Source organism: Camarhynchus parvulus, chromosome 8, assembly GCF_901933205.1.
Source record: "Camarhynchus parvulus chromosome 8, STF_HiC, whole genome shotgun sequence".
NCBI classification, from domain to species: domain Eukaryota; kingdom Metazoa; phylum Chordata; class Aves; order Passeriformes; family Thraupidae; genus Camarhynchus; species Camarhynchus parvulus.
Genome location: NC_044578.1, coordinates 79,351 through 92,925, shown reverse-complemented (window position 1 = coordinate 92,925; position 13,575 = coordinate 79,351). Strand labels below are relative to the sequence as shown.

Sequence of the window (13,575 nt, the reverse complement as noted above, 5' to 3'; positions counted from 1 at the left end):
CAAACCAAACAAAGGAAAAAAAAAACCAACAAAAACCCCAAACAAAACAAAAAAAGCTCACTAAATGTTCTGTGTAAAACTGTGTAAAATAGGAACCACTGTGAACAAAGCCTATGCAGATTTCAGGAAACACACAACAAAGAGGTCCCTTTAGCCCTGAACTCCCATATCTTGGTTTGCCTTCTTCTTTACTCAGAACTAAAAAGACATATCTTAGACCACATCCTCTTACAATGTCTGGTCACAGAAGTTTCTTTTTCTCTCTGCAGATTTATGCCTGTCCACACAGAAGTTCGACTGGACCCAGTAGAATCTCCTAGTCTTTCCTAAAGAGAAGCCACAGCCAAAACAACACTAATCCTCTACCACTAGTATAAGACTCAAGGAACAATCCATTGACAGAGTAAAGTTGGCACTTACAGGTCCCAGGCTCCTATAAACAGCATACCACACTTAGATTTTCTGCTGAGATACTTTCTTTGCACTAAGTATATGTGGTAACATTAACAGTGTATGAATTCTCAAGGCAAGAAGCAGAAAGATAAGAAATACCTTACTTTAAAAGAGAAAGCTCTATTAAGCACAACCTCATTAAAAGGTAACTGATATTCCTTGAATGCCTCCTGTGAATTCCTTGTTGAACCTGTTTCATGCAACAAATGCAGTGTTGTATTTTAAACCCCAATTTTCTGCCCTTGGTAATGCAAGATGGAGCTCAAGAAGAGTGCACTCTAGAGATCATTTAATAAAATTCAATGTATATTAAAATCAGACAAACATACCTACTACCTTCCTTCAACAGTGCAATAGCAATCTGAATCCGATTTCTTAGGAAGATCAGCATCAGTATGATTATGACCTCAACACCACAAAGTATTATCACTGTAAACAAGCAAATAAGGAAATTAGATTTATCAAGAACCAAACCAATATGCTGCTTCTGTAATTTTTTCCTTGTAATTTGAACTATTGTTCATGAACTCTGTAAAATTCTCTGCCTGAGCAGTTCTATCTCCAACTGCACCTGCCAAACTTCAATCCCATTTCACAGGTTTTTAAGTCCCATTGAAAAAAATTCTATTTGCAGTGAGCTAGTCAGAATGTATATGACTCTGATATTTATGTTTTTAACAGAAAAATGGAACACATAATTCTCAGAAAAATATTAACTTCAATGTGACTACAGTATCTAGCCTTAGATACAATTCATCCTTTACAAATTGTACTTTCCATAGACAAGAAATTTGCCCATAATATAAGCATTTGTTCATGCTATACTGTTGCTCATTTGTAGTATTTAGATAATAAAAAATAGTAGATGAAGAGTCAAGTTTTTCATGGAGAGCACATTTTTCTGATCTACATTGTTCTAAAATGCAGACATACTAAAATCAAAAGGTTTCTTTGAGTATTACCCTGGCATGAGCTCATTCCACCTCAATTGAGTTAAAAAAAAAGAGACTAAGATAGGCCCATCCTGGTCAAATTACTTCCATCTTCCAGTTGCGTTGCTGGAATCATGCTCTGATATTAGAGAGCTGAGAGCTCTTAATTATAAGCAGCATTTGAATCATAACTCTGATTTCAGTAGAGTCTACTTCTGTCTGCTTTCTATTCATGTTGGTTCAAAACCTACTTCTGCAGTAGAAAGTAAGAAAAATCTGGGAACTTCACCTAGAGAAGACTGAGTCTTTAATGCCTGAAGCACACATCCTCCGACTCTAAGACATGTCCATTTATTTTTGGTGCTTCAGATCATTAGACAACACTTAAACCAGCCCAGTAGGGGCAGATTATTGTATGCAGCAGGACCTGTGTCCTCCAGCTGAAACCAAGAAGTTCTGTGGAGGGAGAGGAAGACAGAAGGGACAGCACCCTTAAGTATCCAAAAACTTATATGAAGGTTTGCAAAGGAAGATGAGATTTGGCTTTAGGTCCCACAGCTTAGACATAGTCTCAGAATATGAGACCCAATAGTCACAGATGATGTTGAATTGCAATCCCAAGTATTACCCCTGGCAACAGAACTGCAGGTGCCATTTCCCCATGAAGGAATATAAAAACAGGTTTCTTTGAAGTTGGTCTCATTCCAGTTTGTCTCTGTTAGATTAATGTACTTGCCCAAAGCATTGTGAAAAAGGCAAGCAATGTCAGTACATGATGAGTTCTAGACTAGGATTCCAACTACGTTTTCTTCAAGGATTATTTCTTTAAGGACTATTTACTTTGCTGGGTGATTTTGGAAAAGCTGAGTACTATATTTAATTCCTGAGTACTATAATTTACTCTTGTGAAAGTGCCACTAAACTCTAGGTAAACTACACATTGGCTGCTAAGAATCAGGCAGGGGAAGAGCCTGAAGTGTTACAGGGGAAAAAATGCATAATAAAGTCCTAATATTCTCCAGGGAGAGCACACTAAAAAGCTTTGCCTCAACAATATATATAGAAGATGTCTCATAAGCTCAATGATCCAACACAGAAGTAAATGAAGACATAAAGAAGAGACAGGAGATTTAAGCAGTAAGCTACTGTTCTATTAATTTAACTACCAATAGGGAGAGGCAGTTTTTTTGTTATGATCCATTCATCATCAGTTAAAAGTCTGTGTGTCTTCTAACAGAGCATTAATAGGAGTGCAAGTAATATTCGACCGTTATTTCTTCCCTCTTCTGCTCCTCCTTTCTTGGTGGGGGTCAACGTGTATGCAGGTTGTCATGTTCCAGTAGGACTTTGTTTAAAATGGTTCATTTTACAGTCTTAGATCAGACGACAAGAAAATTCAGTGACCTAAGTGTAAACTGACAGGAGACTTCATTCTGGTCTTCAACATCCTCACAAGGGCAACTAGAAGGGCAGGTACCAACCTCTTCATTCTCATGACCAGTGACAGGACTCTAGGGAACAGCTGGAGCTGGGTCGGGGGATTTAGGTGGGAGATCAGGAAAAGGTTCTTCCCCAAGAGTCAGGCATTGAACAGACTGCCCAGGGAATGGTCATGGCCCCAAGGCTGCCAGAGCTCAAGGAACATTTGGACAATACTCTCTCAGGCACAGGGTGGGATTGTTGGAGAGTCCTGTGCAGGGCCAGGAGCTGGACTTGATCATACTGATGGGCCCCTTCCAACTTGGCATATTTTATGATTCCAAGACACAAAACAAGTGTAGTTATTAATGTGACTTATTAATCTCATTTCTGGGGCTCTCAAAGAGGGAGAAAAAATAATCTGAGAGAGAAAAGTACACTTCCTTGCACAATTTCATCATGATGAACTTAATTACTGTCTTCTGCTTTCCCCATGGTGAAGACTGAACACACAGGAAGTAGAATGCTCCTAACAAAAGATTTTTTCACTCTTATCACTAGTGTGATTGCATTATCTCCCCTTACAAATATACTAGTCTCTTTTAAAAAAGCATATTTTTACACAATACAGAGAAAGGGAATTCTGCTTTCTCCTCTGAGCAACATGTGTAGAGGAGGAGATTTAACAAGGCAGAAAGTGTATTAAGACACTGACTGATTTTCCTGAATATCCATTTACAGATACCAAATGTAAAAGGGCACTTACTAAATGCTAACCATGTTTGCCTCAGTTGCAGGTACACTTTGAAGTCTGTCTGGAATCCAATATCATAAACAGTGAGGTCAGATCCAGGTATTCCTTTAAGATGATCATACTCCCAGTAACAATGCCAGATACCTTTTAAAAAACAATCAATAAAATAGGAGTGTGTATGAAGAGTGCAAAGACAAATTAAACAAAAATCTTACAAGACAAATGTTTTGCTTTTGTATAAGCCTGTCAGGTAAGCAAAGCCCAAAAATGCATCACTGTGAGACTAGCCAATTATGATATCATATATATGGGAAAGAAATATCAGTACAAGTGATTACAGACTAAGCATACTGTGCATAGGTAATGCACGTTACTACATCTGCTGATAAGTATCAGCACAGCTGGATTCTTACTGCATTGTGCTGCCATTTACATCCTTCTCAATTAATTGTGTCTAAAACTAGGCATTAATTCACCCAATTGTACCATTTAATTGAAGTAACTACTGATTTTCCAGACTTAAGCAGTAAGAAAAAAATAGTCTCAGAGGCTAGAAAATTACACCTACCATAACCAATAATTCCAATCACACCAAAGATGAAAATCCAGAAGAGAACCCCAGCTGTGAACCTCAATAACACAAGGAACAGCAGACTCAACATCATTGCAATGAACAGTCCACTAGAAAGTGAAGGAACAGAAACACAGGGAAAATGAGTGTAAGAATCTATTCACTTTCTTGCATTCCTCTTACTTCAAATGAGGGTCCCTTCATCTCACATAATAGCATGATTTGTAAAAAAGTATTTAAAAATCTTCATTATGAAATACATTCTCATGGCTGTTATCTGCCATTACAAACAAACAGCTTATATATGATGATCTCACAGGGCAGAGCTTGAAATGTTTATGGGTACTAGGTTCTCAGGCTGGTTGAATGGGATTAATAGAATGCCTTTTTTGTCACTTACACCAGCTGAAAAACTCACTGCCTTTTTCAGGCCACAGTCTAATCTACAGCACAGAAAGTTAAATTGGAGGGATACCTATGTGTGGGGAAGTTGCTGGTTTATGTCCTCCACAGAAAATCCCTGCTTGCAAAGAAAAAATGTTAGTAAACAACATTCTAGAAGCTTCCTAGGAAAAAAAAAAAGAATTACATTTAGGAGTAAAACCATCAGGTGGCTAGAAGGACATAATTTCTACTCATCACTGCTTCTACTAATCAGAAGAGGAAATCATCAGGGCACTATGATGCATAGAAAGAAACTGCTAAGAGCCTTTCTATGAAGTCCCTAGGAAAGATATTTACAGTGCCTTTTCTTCATCAAGACAATAATTAATGTAATGTAATGTAATATTATGTAATGTAATATTTGTTTTCATTTCACTCCTAGAAAGCAAGACAGAAAGGAAAAAATTATTGCAAAAGGATTTTTCACTCCGCATGGCTTTCTAAACAATTATGAAGAAAGCAATGTGAATATTAATCCCATTGAACAAATATCCAGCTCAGATGCTTTAAAGAACGTTTCATGTCTCATTATTTTTAGTAGGTGCTACATGCAAATTTTGTATTAGTACAGACTCAAAAAAATTTAAACCCTCTTCTCGCCTGTGTTCAGTAACTTTTCTTCTGAATGTTCCCAGCTTATTTAGCCAATAACCAATGCTGAAAAATGGAGCAGCCTGATCATAAAAAATCACATCAGCGTATTTAGTTAAAATTTTCTAAGTTTGCCTTAAGTCCTATGTCTTTAATGGCTTCCTAGCCTGATGTATTTTCCCTTTCTGAATGATTTCCATTCTGAATAATTCAGAATGTATTCCTCAAGAAAAGTTGTAGTTTTGGAGCTCCATCTTGAAAGCAGTAAATTACCTTTATCTAAAGTTATCTTTAGCTATACATGAGTCCTAGTAACACCAAAATTCAGTACACAGTAGCAACTGTCTTCAACAGACTAGTTCCCTTAAACTGAGGCTTGAAGCAGTAGTTCTTTTGGGGTATGCTAAAAAGACTACAGCAATTCCATATTTAAATTCTAATCCAGCCTCCCTTCAGTGTCAAGACTTCACTGTTAAAAACTTCACCCAACCTCTGGCACTTAAATATATTTGTCCAGAAATCATTTGATCTATGCTATCATTGGGTGAAAAGTGTGAAGAAAATTATATCCAACTACTTTGAAATGGTAACACTTCCTTACAAAAAAATACCATATTTGATATGCGGAAACTTGCTTCAATATTTAGAATTTCTGTTCAAAACAATGGTCAGTTCTCTGTCCAGTGTGTTCAGTGGTATCTCCTTTGAAAGACTCTGTACCACAAGCCTGATTTCAGTAAGAGATAGAGAGACCCAAGCTTGCTGAATATCCATGAGTTTCCTGCTACCAAATATTGTGAGCTGAGTATCAGACTATGAGAAAGCTGTCTTTCCACCAGTGTCTGAACACCTTTAAAAGCTGACAACCTGTGTTTCTGAACTGACTAAATCTCCACTGACTAAATTATTATCTAAAGTATGTATTAAATGCTGTGGATTTCCATTCAGCATTGACTAATGTATGCTTAACATGCATGTTAAAGGTTCTCACCTGGCGACAAATTCTGTTCCTGTTTAAATAGATCAACACATTGGTCCATCAAAACCAATATTAATGGGCTCGGAGTTCACAAATACTTACATATTTGCTTCAACAAAGAAGCTATTTCTCTTGTTTTTGTGCTGCATTTTAATTAATTGGTGATTAATTAATATTAATTGCAAGATAAAGTTAATACTGTTCAATAATTTTTGTTCTTGATGTTGCTTTGCCTGCTGTATTGGATTTATGGATTCATATTGAACTTAGGGATTATAATGGGTTTAACTGAATATTGCTTGCACAAATTTAGAAACTATCTGTTTTATATATGTACTAGCGATACTTGGCAAGTGCAACTGGCTTGAAAGTTACTTTATTAAGATTTTTCAGTTTTGGAATTGCTAGACACATGGGTGCTGCAACAGAACCCTGCTCCTCCTGATTTTCTGACTGGCAAGACATTAAAAAGCTATTCCAGATCAACTAACACTCTATGTATGTATGCTGTAATATCCTTACTTCATCCACAGAACTGTAACTATCTTATTATCATGTGTGATAAAAGGAAATTACAATTTCTCCTTGAGTTTTAAAGTAGAATATGTACCAAATACATACACAATCTATATTTTTATTTCCTACACATTCCAAAATGAGTTTGGAAACACTAAAAGTACCAAAAGACCCCTTACATTAAAATCCAATACCAAGAAATGGCATAGTCTTCAAAAATTTTCATTCCAACTGATCTTGCATCCAGGACATTATTGATGCCACTGAGAAAAGAAAAATCAAACAAAAGCTTGCTTCAGGTAGAAAAGGAGAATTTATTTAAACAACAAATATGATCAGTGAAAGAATTTGAAATATCTTTGGTAGTGATAAGAGTATACTACAATTTTTTTACAGCTATACTCCAGTTCTGTCATCAAACCAACATCAATCGCAGTTACAGCAAAGAAAAATCTACATAAGAATGTCTCTACAAGTCCTGAAAAAATTAATTAAAAAGGCTTTATTGTCAGAATTGCTTATTATGTCACAAGGCAAGTGTATACTATCAATATCTGCAATGTACCAAGGGACAAACAGTAGTGACTCTAGAACTGCTAATAGCATAGAACCAGAAAACAGGTCAGTGAAGCAACTTCATGGAACTGTTTTTCTATTCTGCAGAATGCTTGCCCATATAATAGTTTTCTGAAGAATAGCCCAATACATTATTTTTTACCAGAAGCAGGAGCATTCAGATGAGGTGAGATGCCCAAAGTACTAGACCAGCCCATGGCAATGGAAAGGTCATTACAGAACAGCATAGCCAAGGTCACTCCTGGCTGGCCTGAGTCCTGCAGCAGGAGGATTGCATTTTAAACCTCATGTAACTTTCCTTGCAAAACTTATTTTTGCTAGAAAAAGCAAGAATTATTTCAAAAAATGACTGAGACCATCAGATTTAGGCTTTTTGCACTTTTTGCTCCTTTCTGCACACCACAGTACTGGATTTCCTTAATAGAACTTTGGAAGTGCTCAGGCACAGAGAAACCATTTGCTACTGAGTCTAGCTTGGGTACCCCCAGTCATTTGCTACAACAGATTCTGATTTTTTAAAATTACTAAATTATTGTGCAATCTCAGAATCCAACAAACACTGAAAAAGGGTAAAACCTACTTTGCAGCTTCCCTGAGATCAGTTACATTTCTTGTTTTCCCTCTTCCATCTTTGAATGTAGTCTGATTTGCCACGGTCAACACACCATTCTTCGTGGAGAAGTCTGGGAAGCATCTCTTCAGAACTATTCAAAATACCAAAACAAAGCCTGCATATTACATCTCATGTCAAGCTCTGCTTTTATCATGTGTGTTTTGCAACATATTTAAATAATTTCCGATTCACAGGCAATTGTTTTTCAACTGATTATATAGCAATATGTTGACTTTGACAAATCTTGGAAGAGCCATTGCATTCAAGATTATGATTTTTATGCTCAGAAGCTTTTTGTCTAAGCTCAGGCAGGGTCGGATCATAGATTTCAACTGGAGACTCTAGGTCCTACAAAATAACAACAGCACTATACATAGGAGTTTAAGAATTTGTAATAAATGTGGAACTTACTCTCTGTCAGTATCTGGGCAGCTTATAAAAACTGCAGCTTCTCAAATACGCCATTTTATGGTAATAATCAGACCAGCCCCCAAGGACAGATTCAACTTGACTGATCATGAATCATATTAGCCCCAAACCAATATATAACAGCAAGTGTTGTTTTCCTTATATGCCAGATGAGCTCCAGTACCAGCCACTATCACTAGATATTCTTGGAGATGAAGCAATGGAAAAAAGACAGAAACAACTGGTTAGAGAGAGGGAAGAGGAGATTATAAAAAAAGCGAGAAAAGGAAGTGTTTGCATACTCATTTCTTTTCTGTTCATTACTCTGTTCTTTGCTGCAGAACATCCTTGGTTTCATTTCAAAGAGAAGAGTAGGTGAGTCCTCCTTCAGAGGTGTACTTCACATAACCATTCAGTGCTTTCCTTACCAGATTCCAACAAATACTGATGCCAGGGCTCAATATTCAGTCTGATCTATCTCCCCCAGCAATTATTCTGAATAAATGATTAAGCAACATATCTTAACATATCTTTTCCTCCCGCTGTAATCTTTGCTCATTGATGTAGTCTAAAAGAATATAAGAGCTTCTTTGCAAATTATTTTATGTCTTTTGGGTCAGTACTTCAGTTTTCATACAAATTCAGACTATGTTTTAGAAATTTAATCCATATCTTCTCCTTTTAATGACATGTTCCTGGTTTACATGATCCCTATTTTGAAGTATGGCAAAAATAAACAGCAATTTCTCCTTCTGTAAGATTTTGGGTCAATACTACACTTGTGCAGCTGAGATGAGCTGTGAGATCAGTGGTTATCTACTCAGAAACACTTGCTGACCATAGTGATATTTTTTGCTCCAGAATTCCTCCATATGTCCTGCATAGCCAGCATTGCACTGAAAAGAGAGCTGCATTGTAACTGGGCTGAAGTATTGTTTGAACTTCAACTCCTGGCCATATGATCCTTCCAACATTTGTATGCCAATGGCATCGCTTGCTCTTGTTTGGAAGGCACAATTTCAGTTGAAGAGCTTTTGCTATCAGTGATGATTCAAGAGCTCAGCTTGACCTGATCTCATGCTGAATATTCCCAGACAACTGTTAGAAAAATATTAATAAATACAAATACAAATACAAATACAAATACAAATACAAATACAAATATTAATATTAACATTAACATTAATATTAATATTAATAAATATTTGTATTATCAAATTGAATTTATTTATGCTTTAAAACTGAATGAATGTGAATGTCAGATAACAAACAGCTCCTAGTGATGTTGCCGCAAAACACATTTCAGACTGGAGCTGTGCTTTAATATGAATGCTCACAATCTGCTAAGATGCGTATAAGAAGTAGAATCACTCACAAGGCCTGCTTGGAATGATCATCGAAGGACAATCTTCATCACGTAGGACTTGAGCAATAGACTAAAAAGGGAAAAAATAGGAATGCTGAATAACAGTATAACAGTATGTTTGTTTTTCACACAGTCTGAAGGAATGCCCCAAACTGGGCTTTGTAGCCTCCTCCCCAAATTTCACTGGTGGAGCTGCAAGATACATTTATATCTAAGTGAGAATCCAAACTGTCATTGTGATTTGGGAAAAGACTGTTCTTTTCTTTTCTAGTGACATAAAAAGACTTTTGGATCAGCATCTAAGCCAGAACTGACTGGACAATTGTTCCTTGCCTATCCTTTATCTTTTCTCTTAAAGAAAAGTAAGATTTTAATCCAATTAATATAGCTGAATTGCAAGACATTTTAAAGATGGGAAAAGTAACGCAGTACATTTGAGTACAAAATCAGTTATATGAAGGATAGATTAATTTTCTTAGCTAACTTTCCAAGTAGCTATAGATGACTTAGGAGCCTTAAGAATTGGTTTGAGACACTCTACTGCTGTGGGGTACTTAAGTGCTAAAGGATACTGCTTGCCACAGTACTGCAACTGAATGAGTAGCTGCAGGTAGTCTTTTAAGCTAACAGCAATCATTTGAAGAGTGGAGGTCTAGTGTGCATTCAAGACCTTCAGCCTGGATTAAACAACTGTCAAATCACATAAATGGGACATCTCCTCATATGTTGAAATCAGAATAATTCAAATCTTTGATGCAGCTCAATAAAATCATGCATATTAAATACTGCTTGAAGAAAAAATGTACTTTATCATCTACAGATACATACACACCTTGCGAGGATTGTTAAAACCAGGTTTGCAGAACTGTCTGAAGTAATTCCACTGATCTGGTCTATATCTGTAGGAAGCCTGAACATCAATGTAGGTTGCAAACCTGTCTGGGCACTTTGAGACACAAAGCTGCAAGAAAAGAAAAAAATAAGTAAAGACACACTCTGGGTAGAGAAGGGTAAGGAAAGTCGGTGTAATGAAAAAGCAAGAAAAATGCCACTGCCTTCATTAATGTTTACTGCCAGATTTAGAAAAGATATGTTCTCCTTTTGATTCCCTAAATGAATACTTCTAGAATTCTTCGATAGAAAACACTTTCAAAGTGTGTTCTCCTCATATCTGGCATATCAAGCCCCTCTCTGTATCTTCTTCGGTTCTACACATTCTGATAGGCAAGAAGAGTTTTCAGTCTGTTGAAAAGAGTATTATTTTTCTGGGCAGCAAGAAAAAACCTCTCAAGTCTTCCTCTATATCTATCATCAGCTGTATATAAGAGCAAGGTGGTGTGACAGCTGCTTCCACAGGATACATACAATTTTTTCCTACTACATGTATAAGGAGAACTTTATTTAAAGAAAGTCTCACTAAAATTCAAAGTCTCGGGTACTGTTATTCCATCATTTTACACAACCTCTTCAGTCAATTACATCTATATAAATATTGTCAAGTTAGGTGTAAATCACCCAAAAGTGACTTTTAACTGTAGACTAAGAAAGGACTTACAAAGCCAGGGGATGCCTATGACAAGAATGATGCTCACATGACTCAAGGTATAGCCATTATAAACTGGATTAATGTGAGAAATCAGGTGAGGACTGGGGATTATTGAATGCATCCATTGAGAAGTTGTGATTTAGATTTAGGATATGGAGAAGTGGCTGCCCCAATGAACAGACTCTGAAGGTTCTGCTGGTCCCTGGGATCACACTAAGGACAGACATTCTGGCTCCTCAGCGTTAAGACTGTGAGGTGGTTTGAATTCCATCTTTAAAGAAAGTTTCAGCCTTTTCTAGAAGGCAGGTTGTTTCCAAAGCTGTGTTATCCAAACACCCTTTGCAAAGCTCTGCTGTCCAAGTACTAGAGAGAGATCATGCACCAAAACTGTCTTTCATGTAAAGGGCATTCTGTCACAAGTAATTCACCAAAAAGAATTTTGGGAAGAGGTCTTGTACTAATCCTTAGAACGCAGCAGATACTGCAAGAGGGTCTTTCTATAGGAGTATTTCAGCCCTATGGACTACCCACAGGCCAAGGAACAAAGAAAGAAGAGTTTTGTCCTTGCTGGGACAACAGGTGACTAACAAGTACACACTTTACTATAAACTATTTACTAAACACTGCCTGTTTGCTATCTATGAAACAGGCAGTGAAATGTCCTGTCTATGGATCCAATGGACTGTATTAACTGTTTTCAAATCCAGCCTTATTCAAGAACTGAAGCTCCTCTCATGTTAGTTCTTGGGGGTTCTTCCTCCTGATATTTATATGTATAGGTCAGGAATGAAGGACCTTGTTTGCAGTTCAAAAGAGGAATGATAAAAAAAAATTTCTTCAGCATTTTTCGAAACGACCCGTCATTTAACCATCTGCAGTAACAAACAGCATTCAAAAACAGCATTCTTAGTTTTGGAGATGTTGCATATTTGAAAATGAACAAAGTAACTACTCTGCTCCCAAAAACTCTCCTTTAACAAGTATTTCACCCAATTTGATTCATGGCCATTGCCAACCTGACCACACCACCAGTCAAATCCCACATAATGACCTCATATTTCTGAACAGACTGAACTGTTCTAGTAAAAGAGTCTTAAGACTGCAGGGCAACAGTGTCAATGTCTGCATGTGGACAGATGGAGATTCGTGAAGCAAATCTGCAGCTGATGGAGCAAGTTTTCATTCTGACAGCAACTAGCCAGTGTTAAGAGGGTTCTTGCTCTTTCTTGTTGGAGATTTTCATGTTTTATGATCAGGAAAATTGTCTTGCAAGAAAGATCAGGAGATTAATCTTAACCCACACAAATGCAGTGACTAGGTTTATTTCACAACTTCACGAGGAGCCACAGCACAACAAACAGAGTACAAATTGTGACATAAGGCAAGAATAAGCTTTCAAAATCTTCACTTTTGAAAGAGCCATAGGCTCTAATCACACCCAGATAATCCTGTCAATGACAATATGCACAGTTTCTTGAACAGGTTCAGCTCTGAAAACCTTAGGTATAAATCAATATTTTCTGCATGCACTGAATACTACTGGATAGCTGCCTGCGATGAATTCATAAATAAAAAATTGTTGTGTTCAAGTCAGTGGACTTTTTTGTCTACTCTTATCCAAAATATACAATCTTGTCCATTTCCACTTCATTTTTCTGACTGTCACACACTACAGAGAGTGTGCTTGCTACAAGTAATTTATAAAACAACCATGTTCTATTTTGAAAGAAATGAACAGCAATTTTTAAATCCAAACAAATACATGTCTCATTTTTAAGCACCATGACTAAGATGCAGGGAAAATATTTTATCTCTACATTTTCACTCACCTGTGTTGTAGGGCACTGCAGGTTTATTAATACTACGGGGCTGGCACATTTCAGAATGTTGAAGTAAAACAAAATGGTCTTGTTCCTATGGAAATGGATATAAGATAATAATCATCATAAATATAAGTGTTTATACATCCTACCACTCCAAAATTTGTAGTATACATTGATATTTAAGTTCTATTACTGTGAACATCCATATTGCAAATACAAGACAAAAAAAATCCCTAGTAGACCTTGAATGTTTCACATCAAGACATCTATGAAACCAGAAGTATTTGCCCTAAAGAATGATAATTTTGACACGTTTTTATCTGCAGCATGATTTTAAGCTGAAACAATCTGTGTAGCTGTAGTCCTGTCTTGAGAGGGTGAGGTTTGTAGAATAACCCTGCAAAAACATCATAGTCTCTGCACCACCAACATCCTGTGTGTGAAGTGCATGCAAACTCACCATCAGCAAATGCTTCACTGTAAAAGCTGTCTAATTTTTGTTGATCAGAAGGTGGCACCAAAATCAATCAGAAGCTTTTTATGGTTGGAAACCAAAAGCAGTTGTCCAGAAAACAGAATATAAT

General features: G+C 36.8%; 1 protein-coding gene across 2 annotated transcripts in view; it reads right to left on the bottom strand.

Moving 5' to 3' along the window:
* SLC44A5 (solute carrier family 44 member 5) overlaps positions 1-13,575 on the bottom strand; it is a 67,944-nt gene that overhangs the window by 17,003 nt on the left and 37,366 nt on the right. For both annotated transcript variants that reach the window (XM_030953250.1, XM_030953251.1), the window contains 8 exons: positions 12,998-13,082; positions 10,455-10,583; positions 9,632-9,692; positions 7,816-7,939; positions 6,839-6,922; positions 4,127-4,239; positions 3,571-3,702; positions 783-882 (listed from right to left, as the gene is read on the bottom strand). In XM_030953250.1, the coding sequence (XP_030809110.1) occupies positions 783-882; positions 3,571-3,702; positions 4,127-4,239; positions 6,839-6,922; positions 7,816-7,939; positions 9,632-9,692; positions 10,455-10,583; positions 12,998-13,082 (828 nt within the window). The remainder of the gene's footprint in view (positions 1-782; positions 883-3,570; positions 3,703-4,126; positions 4,240-6,838; positions 6,923-7,815; positions 7,940-9,631; positions 9,693-10,454; positions 10,584-12,997; positions 13,083-13,575) is intronic.